The 23,202-nt window shown below is 41.5% G+C and overlaps 1 protein-coding gene across 2 annotated transcripts in view; it reads left to right on the top strand.

The window, feature by feature from the left end:
* Positions 1–23,202, top strand: part of lrmda (leucine rich melanocyte differentiation associated) — a 196,907-nt gene that overhangs the window by 153,579 nt on the left and 20,126 nt on the right. For both annotated transcript variants that reach the window (XM_034151786.1, XM_034151785.1), the window contains one exon: positions 16,837–16,921. In XM_034151786.1, the coding sequence (XP_034007677.1) occupies positions 16,837–16,921 (85 nt within the window). The remainder of the gene's footprint in view (positions 1–16,836; positions 16,922–23,202) is intronic.

The raw sequence follows: 23,202 nt of genomic DNA, 5'->3' as shown, positions 1-23,202 counted from the left end.
CAGTTTATCTTCCTCTTCTGAAGGGGTCATGCATGTAATGAGTTCTTGCAAAAGAACCAGGCTATAAAAACCTGCCGACAATAAGCCTTTCTATAACCGTACAGTGGCCACCAAAGGTCTTAGAGACATCATATTGAAAAGGTTAAACACTGACAGTGAACAAGCCTAACATGGTGGGTACACAACCTCCACTGAACAGCAACAAATGATGGCATTTGAAAAAAAGAAAGAACAGGTACAGGAGAAAAAGTCAGTGTTTTTTTTTATTTTAATTTTAGACAAGAATCAAAAGAGAACAGGTAAAAACAAGCCTCACTTGACAAGGCTGGTGCATCAGGGTCACATTGCTCAGGAAATAAAACACACACACACAACTGAGTGCTATAAGTGCGCATTTCAAAGTACCTATTTCCATGTTTTTCCTTTCACCCCTCCCCTCTCCAATCCTGTTACCCCCTACCCTTTGCTATTATGTTGACAGACAGCACTGATATCTTGTGAGCTGTTGATAGATACGTCATATATTGGGGGGGGAAACGGGTTTGTCCTCAGCAGGTGAATACGTGGCTCCCCCATCTTCCGAGTAGACAGACACACATGACACTTTTCGACACTCTCCCCCTGATAGCACTTTGGCATGCAGGCAGAATCAAAGGGGGCATCTTTCACATGCAATTAGAGCGGGAAATCAAGACGATGAAGTGCGATGTACAAAGGAAAGCTGGGGATCAGAAGGCTGTAATGAAAGGTGATTAGAGGAAGAGGCCCCAGCCAATGAGCTGCAGAAAGCTGGGGAAACAAACTCATCCTGCTAAGGCGCTCTATTGAAGGCACTATTAGACAATATCAAAGCTGATAATGACAGACAGCCACTGGCAGAAAGACATGACTCCAAGCTATACTAGATCAATGTGTTTGTATGTCTGTGTTTAGGCTTGCTACATTTCAAACTTGGTCTGAATAATAATGATACATAAAAATGAGTGGTGTAAATAAACATAATTGCATTAATCCCAATAATATTCTGTGATTAAGCCAGTTAATCACACGTTTAAAATAATATTGACTTGTATTATAGGGGGAAATGAAACAGGTGGTCAGAAATCATAGGGTTTTTTACTCTTGGTAACGTTATTTCTGAGTTATTGGCATTAACATATTTTGACACTTTGCTAAAGCATCTGGCATTATCATATAGCGAGTACTATCTGTTGTTACAGGGGTGACCTTGGCTGCTGTTTCCCACTCCTTTGCAACTTCAGGAAGCCAGCTTGGGCATGCTCCCATTTTCACCACACTAATACAAGGATATTTATATACAGATTTTATTCAAATTACTTTGGGTTTGCCTTTTATCTTAACTTTCATCTGAATCAATGTTTCATCTACTTAAGTCTGTTAACTTCTCATATCATCCTATAACATCTGAAGCCATCAGCTTCCTCACTGTCAAATCTGGTTCACCTCACTTCTGACTGAAAGTCTTTTTTCCTCTGTCCCTCCTTCCCTACTTGTTTGGCCTCAAAAAAAGCCAGCCGTCTTGCTGGGTACTGAGTGAGTGAGTGATGGACATTTGTTTCACTTCTATGTGGCTAAACTGAAGAGAAGGAACTCCATTCCTCTGCCTGCCATTGCCAACTGAGAGTGGTTGTCAGGGTTGGGGCTGGTCCAGGGCCTGTTAATGGTGCTGTCTGTCTCAGTCAAGTCCTTGAGACCTCGAGTCCCTCAAGAGACATCACGCTCCAAAGTTTGACTGGGATTAAGCACCTGGTGAATGAACAGAGGGCAACTAGGCTGTCATGGATGAAATCATTGTGACATTACAAATACAGTTCACGTCTTAAGAGGCCATATTTGAAGATGTCATATTTGAAGATGTCATGCAGTCTTACCATGATGAATGTTGGGATAATCATTTTGTCGAAGCAGTTGATATGTGGAAAAGACTGCAGTAATTCCTTGTATGCTTATAATAGTTGGAGTTAATATTGATTATCATACAAAAAGCAATAAAACAAGACTAATTCAACGCTTCACTCACATTCAATCAAAGCACCAAACAAAATCAAGCATGTAGGAAATGGGTTATTTGGCATCTTAACAACAAGTTGCAGTTTAGGCCCATTCAGATTGTCAGCAAACATTACAGGCACGCTGTGTGAGAATCAGAGGCTTAGCAAAGCAACGGGGCTGCAGCAGAGAGTTTAAGACCAGCACTGTAGCTATCACGGGATGTCAGAAAATATAGTTAATTGAAAATGATTAAGGCTCTCGTAAAAGCCGATCAAGTCAGGGTTTAGGGAAAAGCAGAATTGTCCCACATAATCCTGCCTGTCGCTGTTCCTTCATCTGGATGAAGAGATCAAAAAAGAAGGGATTTGTAAAGGCCAGACCTCCCTGTGCCGCAGCCACTGAACTCAGCTCTTCTCTCCGGTATTCACTCTCCTTTTTAAACGCACTTCCTCCTTCTCGCTCACTTTTGTTACTCCCTATGTTTCTTTTTGTCTTTTTCGCACTAATGTTTTCACTGCTCACAAGGTATGTAGAGGTCATCATACAGCCCTCTGTTGTGATTGTTGCCCCTTCTATCAGTCTGCTTTGCATGAAGCTGTGAATCATGATGTGTGCTTTTGTGACAGGATGTTTAGAGATTGCACAGTATTGCCCTTCATTATCAGACATCAAAGAAAGACACACAAATGCGCTCACCCACACACAAGCCATGGGTTGTACTCCCATGTCTTCCTTTATCCATCTTCCAGAAGAAAACAAAAAAGAAGACAAGAGGATAGAAAGCGGTCTGAAATGAAAGCTAGAGGGGCCTAGAGAGAGTCAAAGTGAGACACACATAAACATTCACACACAGAGGAATCAGCTGTGAGCTGAATGGATCTGTGTTAGAGGGGAGTACACTGCCCTTATGCCCTCTCTTTGAAGTGAGGCACAGGCCGTATGTACAGGCCCCAGAGAGGGGCATGTCTACATCCCCCCCATAGGCAGGCTGAAGGCAGCGGTCCGAGCGGGGCACACAACACAGAGAAAAGAATGCAGAGTCCTAACTGAGCTGCTTTCTCTGCTCACACTACAGGGATTTTCCTGAGAGAAAGATTGTTAAGGGCAGTGCAACCTGCCATACTTGATGTATTGTCTGTGAATGTTTTAGGATATAAGATACAATTTGAGAGAGTGGTTCTCTGTGATTTTACTACTCGTTTACAACCCTGTGGTCTTGATAAGGATGGTGTAAAGACTGTTTAGCAACCTACGAACGCTGCTATCAGTCACTCTGAAGTGATAGCATGGAGCTCATTCATGTTGCCCTCTGAAAGATCTGCAATGGCCTTCACTATTTATCTTGAGATTGATGTAAAATAAATTCCCCTAAACAGAACCATGAGTGATGGGTGTTTAGTCCTAGTCTCAACATTTATGTTTATGTCAGTGGATGAAGAGGGATCGTGTCCATTTGTGTTGAGTGCAATGCCATTAACCTCTAGCCCGATTAGCAGGCGAAAGAAAAACTCTAAGCAGATGATTTCCGTCACTGTAATGTCACACTGTTGTTCTCAGCTGTCGAGGGCGCGCTCAGAACACTCCCTGTAAACACACACCAATGCACTTTGACGGACTGTTCCCAGCTTGTGCGCCCGGTGCTCGGCTCACGGGTTGGGTGGGAGACGTTGAGACGGTGTGAGGTCTTGTCTGCTCTGGTCTGGTCTGGGCCACTCTTGCTCTGCTCTGGCCTCGGGGAATGTTTGGCGTTAGATAAGGCTGTGTTTGAAGAGGAGCTCCAGATGCTCGTATATTACAGGTTGTCTTGTCATGCCACAGATAAAGCCTCAGAGAAGCTCCTGTCGCCAGGCCCTACCACACACAGACACACACTCACAAGGAAGATAAATGTTTACAGGAGGCATTCACCCTTCCACAGTGTCGGGCTGTGGACGGTAGGGCTGTCAGAGCTCTACCATTTTTAGGCTGTGGCTCATGCCTGCAGCATTTAGATTTTGACAACCTTTTTATATGTTGCGTATCGTTTCCTATAAACATGTGATTATATTTCCCAAGCTCTCAGATACGTCCAAAGTACAAAATGATCGTTAGCCTTAGCAAACTCTGACTGATAGCTACACTGGTAAAGGCCATGTGAAAAACATGTTAGCATGCTCTGGTTTCTGAGATTAGATTTTAAAGTAGTTTGTTATTTGTGACTGGCCTTCCAATTTCTCTTCACACTCTGTAAAACAATTGTGCGGATGTAATTTTAGTTCCCTAAAGGTGAGATTGTGAATTTGTCACACTCATGAAGATATAAAATGTTGCAGTGGGGTTCTCTGTCTGACTGTCATGCTTGCCTTAAGTTTATTATGCCTGGAAATAGCTTTTACTGTAGGTCAAATCTTTACAGAGTTAAACTGTGGTTTCCGTTTACTCTCAGCTGGTAACCTGTTGAAAAAGGCTCAGTCTAAAAGCATAATACTTAATTGGTTATTTCTTCCCATCATTTAATTTGGCTAACCTCTGTATCTTTTAATTGTAAGTCTTGTCATCACATCTCCTTGAGGCGGAGACTGTGTCCCTGCTCTCCATCCAACCTTGAATGCGGTTATTCATCACTAATAAGACAAGAGATGGGTTGGTGTAATGCAGAGACAGGTTTCCCTCTGTCATTAAGTCATGTGTTTGCTAAAGTGGAATGGTATATTGCCTGGCATAAAACATGGCGTGTCTTCATTTGTCAGGCTCGTAGAGCTGTGAGACAAACGATGTTCAGAGTGTATGTCTGAGGGCCCTCTGAGACCACAGTTGAGCGGCTGCTCACTGGTGCGTTTCTCATGCTAATGTCATGGTCTCCCAGTCTATCTGTCACCCCATTACGCTAACATCATTATGCATAGGGGCCTGTCTCTGCCGTTGAAAAGAACAGAATCATTCCTGTCTCATTTTGAAGCAAATTGTTTGGGGAACATTTCTGTCTTTCTTTTTCCAGTGGTAATGGTGGGCCAATCATTTTGCAAGGCTCCAGGTATGCAGATGAATGAATAGCTATTTGAGCTGTTTGGTGAAAGGAGTTTTTGTATTATTCATGAGAGGGATGGTGTGTCTGAAAGAGAAAGTGTGTAAGTGTGTGTGTTCACGTGCATGTGTGTAAATGGGCAAATGTGTCTCTATCAAACACGCATTCACACACAAGCACAGTGTACATGCATTGTACAAGCATGCCTGAATCAACCGTTACATTCACCCTACACAGTGGTGCTAAAAACATTTCAGATAAATGTGCCCATGAGGGAAGTCACTGCTTTCCATTAGTAGTTAACTTTTTAAATCCTCAACTAATGGCTGAATGCAAAATATATTAAGCTTATGATAGATTTGTATAAATAAACCAATGAACCCACTGACACTGAACACCCCTACAGACTGGCATTATTTTATTCTCTGAGCTGCTAGGTGTTTCCAAGTGACATCTATCCTTTGTGATATGTTCTGCTCTTTTCACTTGGACTCTTTTTCATCTCACCCAGCACAGCTTCAAATCCAGGTTTAAATCCTTGTCTCAATCTATATCTTTCAGTCTTGGCTAACTGCAAAAATTCTGATCCGTTAGCTCAGCAGATTCCCTGTGCTGGTGTGCATCTCTCCTGCATGTGTGCCGTCTCTCTGTACGGGTGGTATGCTAGCCATGCAGCCAGCTGCTAATTCAAAAGCTTCAATCAGCTCAGCTAACTGAGGAGACAACCCTGGGTTGCAGTAATTGCCCTAGTGACAGTGCTTCGGCGAGAGAGAGAAAGGCCTCTCTGTGTCATCATTTGCACAAAGTTATGAATAGGTTAATAAAATAAAATACTTTAATTATAGCTTAGTTGCCATATTGTTAATGGTGCCAGTGTGGCTCAATTGAATAATACAGTTTCTACTATTAATTATCTGAAAGTGAACTTGCTTAAATGATATTTTACAGCCCCTTGATAAAATTACCGCTAGAGGCAATGTAATGATAGACAGACAAAGGCCATGCACAAATTATCATAAACTATTAGCTTGTTTCCAAAGGGTTTTATGTTAATCTTTTAGCGCTTAAGTACCCTACAATTAACATATCAGGAGGAGCTGCCTTCCAGCTAGGCTTGCAAATTGAAGTCCTCAGATAAAAAACCTATTGAGATGAAACCCTGAAAGAGAAGAGGAGCTATCGCACTGAAGTGTGCTGGAATTTTCACTCGTGTGTGTGTGAGTGTGTGCGTACATATAGAAGAGAGGGAGAGCGATAGAGAGAATTTAAGAGCACTGAGACAAAGAATGAGTAAAAAAGAGAGCAAGATGCCGTGAGAGTGTCTGTGATCAAGGGTGTATAACAATTCCATTATCTCTCTTGGGTGATGACATGAGATGTCTCTTTCAGCCTCTTTCCCTTTGTCTAATGCTACACAGTGTGCGAGCTATAGGACGTTTGAAATGGCTCTCATTGGCTGCGATGGTGGCATCTGATGGAATGTGTTTACATATCAGGCTAGTGGCTTGATATGTAAATGCAGCGCGTTGAAAAGGCTACAGGGAGATATGGTTCATTGTTAGGTCTTCACAGTCTGTGTTCCCTTTTATGCTAAGCACAATTGTATCCACTGAGCGAGCATCTTGTAAAACACCCGTTGCCTTTGGTAGGTTAAACCCACAAAGGAGACCCATGCTTTGGAAGATATGCATGTTTTATAGGGTAATTGGCAGCTTTGCTTTGGTCTGCTTTCTTTGTTGTCTACACGTAGCAGCTGACACTGTTTACATTTACGACAATTAAATGAAAATACCCTTAACACATGTCTTTTGTTCTAGTGTTCTTGTCTACTGTATAAAATAAAAGAGGGTAATTATATTTTTGGGAGTATTATTCAGATTTTTTGTGAAGAAAATGTATTATATTTCTATACCCATTTTTTATGTTATTAAATCTCTTTTTTTCTAGCATTCTAATGGTTTTTGATCGAGCAGCCTATTCTGTTTGTAACCGTATAGTCATCATCACTGTACGAAGCAATTCACTGTGTGCGGGTAATGAATTGTTAGACCATCACACAAGGCATTCTGTACATCCTAGTACACATCAGTCCTGACTCAGTGAAACCATATTGCCCATAGAGTGCTCTGATATTTTCCTCCATCACCCCAAGATAGATGACTCCACTGAGGCCTTAATCTCATGTTAAAGATTTGTTGGCCTCTAGAAGTCGGGCCTAGCATTGAGATGCCTCGTCTGATTTATATTCACTGGCATGGAAGGGGAGCCAAGTGCACTATCTGCAAAGCAGATGCTGCAGCAGTGCCCTTGTATTGGGCTTTATATTTTTTACTGAAATATAACCGGCAAACAAGGTCATGTCCTTGAACTCCCTCTTCCATCTTTTTTTATTTCTCTCTTTGTCTTTTTTTTTTACTCTATAGTAATGATAACCTGACAAAAAATATGAGGTATGTACTTGAATTGGAAAAATAGCATAGGAAATAGCATAGTGTCCTAACCCTTACTCTGAGAGGTTTTGATATTCTTGCAGGCTAAATATGAGAGCAAAAGAGAAACTTGGTCCAAAGCAAGCCAAAATCCTGATGAACACTGCCTTTAAAAACAAATTCTTGTCTGTCAGCCCCTATAATTTATGGGGCGTAGATTACAAAGCTACCGATACAATAAATTAAACTGATGGACAGAATTATGCTCAGTGCTTCCTGCTCTCCCCAATGACGCACACTAACTTAGCACTGGCTGACAATGAGTGTGATTTACCACCCGGGCGAGAGTGGAGAAGGGAAAACATTCACAGGCTGAGGCACCCAGGCCTCACTTTGGCCCACAGCCTAGTGAATAAAACCCTGCTTTAATTCACCCACAAAGTTGTCGCCATTAAGAGACTAAGAATAGGGATTGCAGATCATAAATATTCTCTGATTTATTATCTTACAACAAAGAGCATGAGCCCGGCCAAGGAGAAGGGAGATTGTTTGACAGAATGTTGTCAAGGAGAGAAAAAGAGAGGAAAAACACACTCATGCTCTCGTTCTCACTCAAAGACACTCTTAGCTAAATCTGACCGGGGATGTAGCCCAGTCCTATCTCCTGCAGCAGCGTAGGAGCAGATGTGTCTGCTCTCTCCTCAATGTGTGACAGACAGAAAAGATAAACAGGGAGAGAGGAAGAGACCAAGGGAGGGAGGTAAAGAGAGCAGGAGCTGGCATGGCACTGGCTAATTTATCTCGCTGAGAGACAGATTAAAGAGAGAGGAGAGTGAAACAAAGTTCCACTGGCTTAATCAGCGGACAGCCTGCTAGCAGAAGACATGATAAATCAGAGCAGGCTCAGTACAGGAGAAAGCCTTTGCTCTGGGAGGGAATGGGAGACATCCTCAGCCAAACTGCAGTATCTTTTACATGCACTGTTGTGAATAGCAGCCTGTGAACTCGCTATGTGTATTCTTGCAATCGATCCTCATTGCTATTGTTTAGACAAACATTGTTATACAGTAGCCTCCTGCTGGTATTTTTAGTAGTGGGTGAACAATCCTGCTTAACGGTGTTGTGTAAACAGGACGAAGAGACATGAAGGGCCTGGAGTTTCCTATTGTGTGCAGCCGTGCCTTTCGTTAGCTCCGTGTCTGACAGGGGACTAACCTAAGGGCCTAACCCAGGAACAGGAAAAGGGGCTTAGATATCCCTGTGTCATTAGTTCACTACGGGGTTACACAGGGGCCACTCGCAGCATGATTACACCCCCTGATTTATCTGCTTTGGAGCCCAAACACAGATAAATCTCCGAGCTCATCCCCGCCATGGGATCCTCACTGTCTGATAAACGGCCCAAGCTGAATAAACAACCACCAACCCCCCCACCCCCACAAACACCCAACCCCTCATACGTTATGAATTATTCATTCAGATTGCGAGCTCTGTTAAATGTGTATATTTTGTATCTTAAATGGCAAAGGTGCTTCTGTGATCTCTATCCAATCCTCTGTGCACGTATTTGATGAAATACTTGCGACGCGAAGGTTGTCGGACATTTTGTTTTGTAGTTGTGAACTTTATTACCTCACCCGCTGTCATCCTCTAGCATGTTCACATAAATATACTTTATGCAAATATGTCGCGGGTTAGCCTGCACCGCAGCTCCTGTAGATATTGGCCTGTCTGCGACTTTATGACAAAGTTTAAAATCATTCATTACAGTGACCCCTGCGGTAAATTCACTCAGTGGAAAATTGCCCTGGCTCTCCTGTTTGGTGTGTAGATGTGATCACGAGTGCATTTTTAACTTAATGAATTGGCCGTTTCTGTTGACAAGAAATGTATGCAGTAATAATTTGCTCGAAATAGATGCAGAGCGCAGGAAATGAGATATACATCAGGGTGCTTGTGTTCCGCCAGCTGCACCGCGGCTAATATGAAAGTATTTCAGGCTGCTCAGACCCTGCTGTTTGCGCAGTCAAGATTATATATACCCACGATCCATTGCCTGCCTCAGAGGCGCTCATGGAGGTCTATGATAACAAAGACTATGTGATTTATGGCCTGCTGTGAAAGCAGAACTTGATGAGATTAAACAATTTCATAGCACGAGTGTTTCTCAGAGGGCCCTCTGATTTGTGGCAGCAACGCCGACAGTAAATCAGGTTTATATATCTGAAAGCATGCTCAGCAAAGGAGTGCAATTACTGTTTAAGACAGCTACTTTTTATTTAATTTTTATCCCTGGTTTGTCTCTTTTATTCCTGGCCTGTCATATAGCCACTCACCTTCATAAGTCCTTCTGAGGGAAGGGTTGAAGATGAGAGGAGGTGGGGAAGTCGAGGAGGGGTAGAGAGCAAGGCACAGTGGCGTGGGCCCGCTGCTATCTCTCCTCCACAGCTTTTAGAGCAACAACAACAACAACCAGGGGACAACAACGGCTACCAGCAGAACAACTCGGGCATCCATAGAGCAGGGGGAAGCACTCCATTTTTAATGCATTGTTTGCCTGCTGCTCTGTCCCTGTCTGGGTAAATGGAGTAGGCAGAGTGTAATTAGAGAGCCAAGCTTTGCTCCACGCCATAAAGATGACATGGTGTAATGATACAGCTTACAGGCCCGCAGAGGCTTCTGTCTCGCAACGGAGGATCTGGGTCGTTTGCCTGTGACTTATGATAGGTGTGGAAGATGACAGTGTTATCATAGTGACGTGGAACTCAGAGATGTGGATGGGGGACATTTTTTTCGAAAGGTTGTCAGGAATAGGAGGCAAGCAGAGATGGATCTTGAGCATATTAATCATTTGTGCTTACAGTTTGTCATGTCATATTTTGAAATGGAAATAAAGAGGAATTTTCAATAGCTTTTTTGTTTTTATGTAGATTTGAGTGATCTTACTCAAATAAATAGGATTAAAAAAACACAAAAACAAGCCAAATGATTTGTATTTTATGCCACTAAATATTTGTAACATTGAGTCGAGGTCAGACTATTTACTTTTAGATAACTGTGGTTGTGCTGTATTTACATCATACAAGTCTGCATCTGTACTGATCAACAAATCAGTTTGTGTTTGTGCGTGAATGTTAGTGAGCATGTAAGTACATGTGCATTAGTGTTGCATGCATCCAAATAATGTGAAAGGCTGTGTGTGAGCTTTTTAATGTGAGTGCATCACACATGCAAATCCATGTGTTTTGAAGTTATGGTTAAATGTTCCACGGTTGTGTGTGTGTGTCTGTGTCCTTGGGTGAAGATGTGAGTTGTGCATCTGTCTGCATCATCCCATATCTTCCCAGAACACATCAAGAGATCTCATTATTTCGACATATCTCAGTTTTTTTTTACTCTTTTTCTTCTACCCGTATGCCTTGAGTCAAAATTAGTTTTCATTCCCTCTGTGATCTTACTGACTGAAGCCGGCTCAAAGTAAAGAAAATCGCAGTCTTCGTAGCGAGGCTGAGTCAAACACACACTTCACACAGCCGCAGTCTGAGTTAAGCATTGCTAAGTAACCTTCACATTTCACTCGTGTGAAGAGCTAATTTCCTTTAAGTTCACATGTCACTTTTTGTGCCTCTTTTTGTGGGTCCTCTTCAAATGTCTCTCGGCGTCTAATTGCATAGGAAACATTCTAGACAAGCCGGTGTGACAGGCCCGCTCCCTGAGTCTTCAATTATTAAACATCCTACACTCTAGAAAACAGCCCTGACGTTAGATACAGCCCCTAATCAGAACAGAAAGCCTCATGATATGTCACACTCCTTACTTACTGTGTTTTTTTTTGTGTGTGTGTGTGTGTGTGTGTGTGTGTGTGTGTGTGTGTGTGTGTGTGTGTGTGTGTGTGTGTGTGTGTGTGTGTGTGTGTGTGTGTGTGTGTGTGTGTGTGTGTGTGTGTGTGTGTGTGTGTGTGTGTGTGTGTGTGTGTGTGTGTGTGTGTGTGTGTGTGTGTGTGTGTGAAAGATGAACATATTTCTTTTCGCACCAGTTAAAGAAGGCAAAACTCTGACAAAGATGATATTTGTTGTGGGTAGATCAGAACATTCACATTCACCTTTTTTCTCCTGTTTCTCCTGAGATAAAATAAATAGTTTGTACATATGAAACAATCAGTTATGTTTTGTTTAAAAGTTTGTATGTAATTGTTCTTTTAAGTAATAAATACAACATTTTGGGTTTCTTTTTTTGTCTTACTAACTTCAAAGGTCATGCTAGACAAAAATAAGAAATAGCCTCAAGCTAATTGTACGTGTACCTGTAATGTAGGCTTACATTTCTGCTTTAAATCACCTACACTGATTCTGCAAGACACTCAAAGTAAAGGTCGAATGGCTTTTTAAGTTTCAACCTAAAAACAAATACAAGCTTATTACCATCCACCATCTTATTACCATGAGTCTTCGCTATGCATGATTAACGTCCAGCAGCACTCAACCTTTGCCCATTTGATGCTTAGCCGTACACAAAACGACAATGTTCACTGTTGCTGGTTCGCTCTGTGTGCCCCGTGCCCCGAGCGAAACATCGGAGCGGTTGCTCTTGTGATCAGTGATCATATGATACATTTACTCGGAGCAAGATCATTGGAGTAGAACTGGTAAATCATTAAACACACGCTCAGCAGTCTTCCTGCTGAGCAAAAGACTGCTACACTACACATAAGTGCAGACACCATTACTTCAAATGTTCTTCCCCATGCTATTACCTAAGAAAACAGGATTAATGTGTTTCATGCGCACAACAGCAATTTAAAACACGTTATTCTCTTCCCTCCTAAGCCACGATCATTAAGGTCAGATATAAAAAACATTTGAATTAATAAACTACTGCTCTACCTTTCATGCCGGTTGAGGCTGTTGCTGGCAAAATATGCATTTAAATGATTTTCCCCCAGCACATATATGTTTTTTTCCAGCTTATATAATAACATTTAAATATAATAATGTTTGTATTAGTACACAATAATATTAGGCTTCGGTTCAGAACGCTGAATTATGCACAGGAGTCCTGTATGTGCATGTATATTACGGCTCGATTCAATCCCTTGTAGTGAATTATAGCATTTCTCATTTCATCATAACATGCTGTAAGACACTGCAAGCTAGTGCTACTTATTTGTTCCTTTGTTGTTTATTTCTGAAAGTGTTGTCTTGTTCCTAACCCCCAACTTAAGAAGTATGACACATGGATCATAAAAAATTCTATCTAGTGAAGAAATAAACGTGTCATGCCAGCATTAAATGTTGACTCAAATAAGTTCTCAAGTTGTGTCTCCTCTGATCTCTAACATGATCAGAAAGCAGCACCAGTTTACAGAGACAAGACGAGAAAAAAGTTCCATGCACAGACACAAAAGAAATATTTTGATATAGAGCCAAAGAGAAAACATATCAAAAGACATTTTTATACATGTCTTTTGCAAGCACAAAAAGCAGAAATGGTGTCAAGAGAAAACAAAACAGAAGGCTTGTTTCTTCCAACAATTGCTTTAAGCTACAAAAATCTCCTTGAGTCCCTAGCCTCCCCTCAATGTCAGCCCCCCCTCCCCTCCCCTCCCCTCGCCCGCCCTCCCTCTCTCTTCTCTTTCGTTTCTCTCTTTTCCCCTTTTCCCTCTCTAAGGCAGGACAGGGCCCTCTTTGCACCCTGATAGGTTGCGGGCTGATGCTTAGCAACAACATTCCTGTGCCCTAAGTAGCAGTAAGCCTCTGGCTGAACTCTTTGATGTGGCTGTCAGGCCACATTTATTTCCTTTTAGCACTTTGTCTACTTGTCCAGATGTATAAGGAGATAAAAAGGCCTGGTGTTTACACTGGTCTCCCTCTGTAGCGCGGCTGTAATTAGATTGTATTGCTGGTCAGTCTTAAGGAGGGAGGTGAGGTGAGGCCAGGCAGGAACCACCTGTGTCAGGATGAGCTGGTCAGGGTGAGACCTCAGATCAGTGTTCTGAAAAGCAATGTGTGTAACACGGAGCAAAAATACTGACTCTGTACATAGCGCTGTGGCAGCCAGCATCATAATCACATTCTAGGGAAATCTTCCCAGATCAGTTGTCAGTGTTATTTTCTGTAATATAACATCCATCAAGATTTGAAATCGACAGCCAAGCTTGCAAAAACTTTGTAAACTTTGTTGCAGTTGAATCTGAAAAACACCTCGATATGCGTCAGCCTTCCCCAACTCACTTTTTGGTATCTCGTATTTTTCAGGAAACCCTGCTGTGGAGATGGTTATGTGTTCCATGTGGCTCTCTTTGTGTTTTGCTTTTCTTGTCTTTCCATCCCTCCCCTGTCTCTCTCTCTCTCTCTTCCTGCTCCCCTCTCACGGTGATATGTTGGAAGTAATAATCACTTTTGCCTCTGGGTTTCAACTTTATCAGCATTTATTCACATAACAACACCGACAAGGAGAAGACAGACAGCATTGGTGTGATGTATGATCCAGTACGGGAATCATCTTTCATAATGACATCCAACAGAGCTTCCCCACACTGCCACCGCCCTTTTCTCTCTCACACACACGCACTTTCTTCATTTCTTTTTCCCTATTTCCACTCCCCTCTGTCCACCCTTTATTATCGCAGAATCCATGGTGCTCCCCAGCCTGTAAATTTGTGCCGCATTATCATAAGCTGTGGTGATAACTCACATTGCACAGAGACAATAATGATGTGAACACTCAGCATATGCCCCGGGCCCAGCAAATTAAAACAATGCTCAGCTTGATGAGCAGACTAATCTGGACAGCAGAGAGACTGGGAAAGAGGGAGAGAGGAAAAGGGGGTTCAGGAGCGTCTTAAATACACGACACAGCAGCACCTCCCTCTGTTCAGTGTAGGTACAACTGGAGAAAACAACGGGGAGAAAGGGACAGGAATGAAGGATAAAGGAAAGGGGGAATAAGGGCATTCAAAACATAGATGAAGCGACCATCAATGTCTTTTATTTTTTATATTTTGTCCTACAGGTGTAATCAAACAAAGTCATATTTATGTAATTTAATAGTCAAAACTAAAATAATGTGAATCTTTGTATTTTTTATAATTTGCCGTGTAGCACTCTTTGTTTATTTTAACAGTTCAGTGTAAATGTAAGTAGGCAAAGACTAGTGGTGTAACCCATTTGTATATATAGTATATTAAAATAATCACTGTTCACTCCATCAGCTCCTTTTTGAAGCAAGTACAAGAGAGAAATATTTTCTTCATTTATTCTGCATGCTTCCTCATTAAAAGCATTGCGCCTTTGACATCCTCTGGACAAGTCATTGACTAAAGTGAAAGAGTTGTGGAGGGATAGAGAGGAAGGTCTGCGAGGAGAAAAGGGAGGATCGGGACACAGGAAAGCTGGCTGATTGATGTTCTGTGGGTGGGTTAAAATGGTTGTGCTGGATAGGACGGGAAGTGACAACCACAGATTGTTGAATGGGTTGGGTGTTTGATCAGCAGGCACGATACTGAGGAGGTGAAGTGGTGGTGTCATGCATAGCACGGGGACTGGGTGGGCGGTGATACTGAAAGCAAGGTGACTGACGTCCCATAGGACCAAAACCAGCCCAAGGCTTTATCCAGTATCAAGCTAACGCAAGCAGTCCTCCCTCTCCTTCTCCTCTCCAACACCCCCCTAACATAGTCTGTGGGTGGTGCCGTTAATAATGTGGCAACTAGGATGATTAATTGTAAGCAAGCAGCAGGATTAGGAGGGGCTTTTGGGGGGCAAGCAGGCCAGAAGAGGCCCAGGCTTGTGATCTTTCAAGCGGTCCAGGAAATGAGGCAAGCAGGGGCGCAGCTTCACGGTGGCTCAGAAGAGCATGGAGGTATACATCAAATAAAATCAGCTCACAATTCATGTATTAATGCCTGAGTCGCTCTGTTAGGCCATAATGATTGTCATAGACAGACTCTTCTGTGTTCATCATGAGAGCCATTAGCAATTTAACCCTCAAATGGTAAAAGGCTAAATTAGGGCATCAAGAGCCTTTTTAAGATACAATGTGTGTAAGTGTGGTTCCCATTCCAAAATGATTTATTTATTGTGTAGGAATAACATGAATACCTAATTGTTGTATTCACAAATGAGGATTTTAGCATTTTTTTCTCAGGACAGCATGTTTTTGTTTTGGGTTGTTTTACAGCTTATATTACATATTACATTCAAGCACAGCATGCAAGCAAGGAGTGATCTGGGATGTTTCAACCACTCCAGAGGCAGCAGGTCTGCTGTCACAATCATATTTCTATTTCAAGCTGCTTCTTTTAAAAGCATAGTCCACCACTATATATGTGGTAAGGTCTCATAATAAGCTTATTTAGCCATGTTTCTCTTTGGTGTAATGTGACACACATGCTGGCCAGACCTTAATGCCTTTCAGAGATGCGATCTGAAAGCACATTATGTGATCGTTTTCAATTCACATTGCTCTCTTTGCCCATGAAGAATATGGTTCCATTTAACAGTGAAGACCATTCCATTTCTCAAGGTTATGCATGTACTGTAGAGGAACAACAACAAAAGTGGGAAAAATGCAGCTCCAAACCATCTCTAATATGTATTTGTCAGTTGAGTCTCTTGTTATGATTAAAGACCCAGTGAATTCCTTCCTGCAGGAAAGGAAAGTATTTTCTACAAAGGCATCGGATATCGCTGTGTCATGATAAACTGCCTGCTCCACTACCTAAAAGGCTAAGGAAAGGAAGAGGATGTTTTGGACCTTGAAAAGTGCACGAAAAAACAACAACACAAGAAACTCTTGACCTGTTTGGGAACACGCTCTGAGATTCAGCCTCTGTTTTCTCTTTGTCTCAAAGCAGCATTTGTCACACTTGTTTATCCTTAACCTCTGACTTTGCTCACAATGAATAGCTCTTTCCAGTTTTGCAGCCAGGAATCTATGCACATATTTACCTCACATCTCAAGTATTTGACATTAAATAAGGTTAAGATGAGCTTTATTCAAAGTGAAAATTGCATTTCCTCTCTGTCGAGGGGACTGCTCTCACATGACCACGCTACATTTGGCTGCTCAGAGTGAGTGACGTTTACCCTTTAGTTGACCACTGAAGGAGGTCATGGCTGAATGAAGGTTAGGACCTCTCCTCCCAAACCAGGTCGTAGATCAGATCATCAAAGACAGGAGTGAAGCTCCACAACACGTGAGAAGTAATAAAACATGACCTGCCACATTATGTCATAAAAAAGGAGCAGTGTTTCCAACGTGTCCTGCACGAACCCCAAAGGATGTATGACACTCAGTCAGCTACAGTGTTATTTGATATTTTAAAACTTGTCAAACCTTTTTTTATTATTTTATTATTAATCCTGTTTGTATATCTCCTTTCCCCTATAGCCACCAAATGAAGCTGGATCTGAGAGTCACCCTCTGCCCTACACTCCTCTACCCCAAGGATCCAGAGATGCCAAGAACCACAGAGGTAAGGGAAAAAAAGAAAAGCCTTTGGACTTCATAACCTTTTCACTTAGGCGGTTTGTACATACATTTGTACAGATATTCTTCAAAGTGAAGAAGAAGCAACACGATATATTATTATATTTCAGCCCACAGATTATGTAAATAAAAGTCCTAACCCCAACGGCTACAGTGAGTGGGAATCTGTTGACCTTGCGACTGAGCTGAATATATGTTATCTATTCTTATTGATCTAATTTCATCTGTGTGATTCGTTGATAGAGGGAATAAATCTGAGTAATCCAGGTTAACTCTGATCTGAATGTATGCGTGGGAGCACACAGCACATATACAAGATGAAGCATCCTTGATCTGTTGATACTAGACATTGATTAGGCCCCATATTGACCCGGTGTGTTCGGTTGATGAAACTGTGTAGCAACTGCTTAACATCAAACACTGCACTATAGGAAGACTGCATCACATTAGATAAAAAGGCACTATGTCCTACATCCATTGTGCAGGCCCTGGCCGTCCATTTTATTATATCATACCCATACATCAGATTCTATGAAAAATGTGTTTACTTCAACTTGGATCCTCCGAACTGTATCAGTTTCAAAACCATGTATAGCATGTAGTCAGTTCCTGTGTCCTTGGACTACAAACATGCATTTCTTTGTATATTAAAGATTATTTCACACCGTAGATATCACCACACTGTAGCTACATTGTAACCATTTAACAAAAGGTGACGTAAAAAGTTTCAATAGGACTTAAAGGTAGGGCATTTTAACATATATTCTTGCAAAACAAAAAATATTAAGCAGGTATTCTCCATTGTAAATTGTTCAAGGTCTCAAATGTACACATAACCAGGAGTTCAGCTGGCAAGACTACATAACTGAGATTGGTGTGTCGTGACCAGATGCAACAGTTCATCCAGAGTCAGGAGCTACTTTTCAAATACGCCCCACTTTTCTCAGATCTTTCTTAAGCCTGAGACATTTATCAGTGTCGTCACTAAGCACATCACCTTTGATGGGTTGACCACCAGTATGGTAGGCCAACATGTCAGCAGTGAACATATCTACCCCCCGTTTATGGTGCCAAGGACAGATCTATGTCATAAAAGTGGGGACGGTGGCAGCTCGCACCGGATGTAAGGACAGGAAGAGCCCGTGCTTTGTCAAAATCCGACCTGGTTGGGAACAGTCCATTTAAAGGTGAGGGGATCTGACATGAAATATTTTCCCCTCCGTCTAAGATCTGAGCAGCAGTGACAGTCTCCATTTGTTATTTTTATGATGCAGTGCTGCAGTCTTAGATAACACAGCCCTCATCTTCGCCCTTCACCTCCTCTTCATGTCCCTGCCTCCAGCCCCTACCCCAGCTCTTTGTTATGCTTTTTCCTTTTATTTACACTTCTTAAACATACTTGAGTTCTCTTTATTTGTTGAAGACGGTCACAGTAACTCCTCATTCAAAGAGAACAAAGCTGTGGCAAAGCAGCGCTACAACAAACAACGTTTTTCAGACAGTAATTTGAAAGCATTTACCGTGTTAAATTCAGGGTAGAAACAATAGGGCTAAAACAATGTGCGGAACAATTTGATGTAGTTAAATGCAACACTCTCATTTCAATATGAATAGAGAATGAAACAATACGCTACATGACTTTGTTGAAAAAGTGATATTGTGTTTTTGTATTGTAAGTCCTGTTCATGCTGTTGAATTGATTTTGTTTGGTAGATATAATTCAGCAAGTAGAGGCACTCTGCTGTTTTGAAAATATTTTGTATTATGTAATTTAATGAGATTTATAGAATCAAACCATGATTTGGAGAATTACATTACATGCTTGGTAAGCAGCTTAAGAGTTTGTTAGTACACACAAATATGTTAGTGAAAGTGGTTATTTTAAAGTTGTTCCGGTACAAGGAAGGTTATATAGTTGTATCATGACTGCTAGAGTAGCAGACAGATCAGCAGCACTTCTCACATCGCCCTGTCGGCTGCTCAGAGAGAACCTCCCTTTCCTCCTTCCAACCCTCTGCACCCACCCCTCCAGCGTGTCACCTGTGTGCGAGCCCCAGAGCCTGGGTGCCAGAGGTAATTACAGCGACTAGAAGCTCCCAGAGGAGGGCAGCGCTGGCAGGTCACTGCCCGGGGAGAGAGGGGTGGAAACCAAGGACAGAACTCCAGGATAAGCTCCTGTCTTATTTGGTGGAGGAGTCAACCTGGAGTAGGCAAAGCAAAACAAGGCAGCGAGCAGAAGAGCAGAGGGAGTGAAAGGTGAGGGAGGAAAGAAAACATGTGGTAGTGAAATCTAAATTAGGATTTCATAGACCAGATCTGACAAGAGATTATTAGACCGAACAAGAGGGAAAGTTAAATAAGAGAGGAAATGACAGTAAGAGGACCAGCGTTAAACAGTGTAGAGACTTAAAAATGAGAGAGCTAGACAAAAAGACAAAGTGAAGGAGGATGGTGGGGGCTCCAGTGTGTCTTGGTGAAGGCGTGACACAGAGTGGAGTATATAGTCTAGCAGAGGGGCCTGAGGATCCTCCACTACTGTCACCTTGGCTCTAACTCTCAGTACTGGTCCAACTGTCAACACAACTCTAAATCTAACCTTCCGAAATGGAGTCCCAGCCTAAAGTACTGTGTGTCTTCACTGGCCTACACTGTACTATTAGCCACAGCCAATGACATGTTGTGTTCCTGTGCCTTACCATGAGGAATTATCATTTCAATATTGCAAAACAATGTGCTGGGTTATTTATTACCACCTTGTCATTTTCTTAGGGTGACACATTTTGAAGTGCAATTCTCAAGTTTATTTCATAGATCTAATTATAACTGTAGTTCGCAAGAATATAAAAGAAATACTTCTGACTTGATTGATAGATCCATGTACACAGAGAAGATTTTAATGAAATATTTTTCATTTCGTCTGTATATTTCAATAAATACGCAGATTGGAAACTGCTATTTTACAGGTATCAGATTAGATGTGAGTAGGCCATCCCTCAGCAGTGACAGCGGTAAATGAAAGGGGATATATTTGTACAAGCAGAGTAAACAGACGAGGAAAAATGCCTGAAACCCGCCTTACAGTATGAGCCCCGGGCCCTTTTAATCTTGTTGTTCTGGGCCCGCTTCCAGCTACTTTGTATGTATGTATCTTAAATGGTGCACAACTGTTATTAAAATCCCGGGAGAAAGGCAGCCTTCAAAGCAAAAAAAAAAAACACCTTCTTGACGACACCCATGGGGGGTCTCGCATTTGTTTGCCGGTTTACTTTCATTACATGTTGGGGTGATCTGCCCCCGCAACTCCTGCTAAACTCCCCCTCGCTCCCTCAACGCCCCCCAAAAAATTGAACAACGGGAACAGATCCAAACTAAGAGTAAACTGTTTTATAGTTGCTGCACAACAAATAAACAAACATCTGGAAGCATTCAGAGCGGCCCATTAGAAGGGCTCTGGGCTTTGCCAAAAAGGGGTAAATGATGAGGAATGGGCTGTCGAAAGGCTGGCGGAGACAGGGGAGAGGCCAGATGACGGAGCTGTGGGTGCTAAGCACTGCCTTTTAGAGCTCAGCTGGGCTCAGATAGATCTACACCTGCTGCTATCTCCTCCTCCCCTCCTTTCCTCCACCAGACATCTGGATGGGATACATGACTAATGGATGACTAAACTGCTAGTGTTGAAACTTAGCTGTTGTCATTATGAAGGGGAAGGTTGTTGGTTTGACTGATGACTTAATGGTCTTTGCACAACACACTTAGAAAAACTAAAAGCAAGTTTGATAGCTTTAAAAATGTTAATGTATCAAACAGATAAACAGCTCCCTAATGTTGGTTTATTGTCACTTGCTTAATAACCAGAGCTGATTATTGTGTTTATAACTGCATGGGTCATATGGCGTTGTGAATACAAATATTAACTTTCCATAAAGCGCTGTTATTTTAAGTAAACACATAGTACTAGTAACGGAATCTTTTAATTAATACATTCCCTCATACATCTGTTTTCCGTGCTTATCTTGAGGGATTTTGTTCTTTTCTGTTTGATGTCACGCTGTAGTTTAAATGAAGATCATCTTCCTGATGATAATCTTCCTGTTCTGGTTTAGATCGCCTTGGCATGTTCCATGAGTATGGAAATGTTCTCTCTGGAACGCTGAGAGAAAAGACAGAGCACCTTTTGACGTTTCCCATTAGACACATGTACGTGCTCTGCAAGACATTTCACTCAGCCTCGTAATGATTATACCAGCAGGATCTGTCCCCTGATAAACATCACTCTTAAGCACAGAGACTGGCCCCCACACAACTAAAATGAGGCATGTGGAAAGAACAAAGTGTAAGCTTTTCCTCCACAATGGTCCAGAGTAGTTATCCGTTTCAGATTTGCGTTTTATAAACTTTTTTATGATAAACTACATGCGTGCATTCAACATTGAGAAATGACAGATGATGAAACGTTGCATAGAGAATGATATATACAGATCTCCCTGCCAGCCGTGCACACTGAGCATGTGTTGAGTGAGCCTCTGCTCCAAAGTCTACGAGGTGAATTGACAAAGTAAAGACATGGCCTTCTTCCCGGGTAAAGAGACCATAAAAATGTTTCCCAAACACTCGTCACGGCATCAACGTTTTATTTCTTTGCAATGTTTGCCAGTTTGCAAGCTTATGAGGTGTTTATGATTAACTTTTAATGACAGTGTAAGCTTTTCCTCCACATAAAGCCATAAAAATTAAAACCACAACAGATGGTCTTATTTGTTAGTATGAACATAAAAACGTGCCCCACAGGCTATACTTAAATATTTCAAAAACAATAATAAGTACTCCAGTGTTTGAAAGTAAAGTACCTTTACTGAAGTATTGTACTACCTTACTATATTTCTCCTGTTTTATAGATACATTTATTGAACAGCTGTTTTTTTATTAAGGTTAATATTTTTAAACATAATCATGTAATCAAACTCATAGCAAACATTCTTCTGGATATAACTAACAAAAATGATATGACAATATTGAAATGCATCAATAATGATATTCTAATAAAATATATCTGTCAGGACCTCGACACAAACTGATGGACCCAAATGCACGACCCAGAGACAAAGTCTTGAATGTAACAAAAATGTATCTTTTATTTCAAAGATCAGGTAATTCCTTTTAACAGAGTAGGTACTGGAATTAACAAAAAGCGCTCACAAGGAGGAAAAAACTATGAAAAGAGAACTTAAAGTGGACCTATCATGCTATATTTGAATAATATAGTGTAGGACCATACCTATATAAGGCATATTTATACTTTTTTTTTTTTCAAAATACCAAACAGATCATACATTTTAGCCATGCCTCATTTTGCTCAATTTGACATTTTTTAGCTCTTTAGCAAGGGCCGATTCTGTGAGAACAGCACCATCTACAGGCCTGGCATATGTACTACAGCGTCTCCAGCGCTTTCGAACGGCAATGGCCGTGGCTGTCTCCTCCTGATTGGTGGAGTTGGCCCAATAGCCGTAGCGCCACCGTCCTGACGTCAGGACAGTGTTCAAATCTGGATCAGTTTTTATCAGATCCGTTGCAGCCCCTTTTTTAGAGATTTGGGTATGGAGGAAAATAGAGAGGGTTGTGTTTTCTGACACTTGGTGAGTTCCCTGGAACACCGGGGACACATATTCATGTTTAAAAGACGTACAAAAGTGCATTTTGCATGATAGGTCCCCTTTAAGAAAGAAACTTAAGCCTACAAAATAAACAAAACAACAAAACCTGACATGAGTAAAAGCGATCCTTTCTTAGCTGAGGCTTGGCACGACCATTCGGGGAAACAAACAAGACAAACTGACACAGGACAGGGGAGAGACAGGACTATTTAAACATGAGGTGAGTGGGAACAGGTGGAAACAATCAGGGGCGGGGCAGACACTGATGATGGCGGGAAAAACACACAAGGGGACGAAGAAACAGGGCCTGAAATGAAAGAGGTAAGTACAAAATAAAACAGGAAATGACAGACAAAATACATAAACATAACTAACACATTTGACGAGACACAACAATATCATTATTACAACCCTCTCAAACCTTTTGTATTTTCATTAAAAATGTAAAACGTAATGCTTGACTTTTACTTGTAATTAAAAATAAACAAATACAAATGAATAGGATACAGATATATGCAGATATAATAAAATAAACATTAAGTAAGTTGTTTTCTACTCTTTCTGTTCCAAGATTTTTTTTAATCCATCAATGTTTAGGTGAATAATGTAATAA

Source organism: Trematomus bernacchii, unplaced genomic scaffold (assembly GCF_902827165.1).
Source record: "Trematomus bernacchii unplaced genomic scaffold, fTreBer1.1, whole genome shotgun sequence".
Lineage (NCBI taxonomy): Eukaryota > Metazoa > Chordata > Actinopteri > Perciformes > Nototheniidae > Trematomus > Trematomus bernacchii.
Note: the sequence above shows the minus strand (reverse complement) of the source record. Positions and strands in the feature narration are given on the sequence as shown.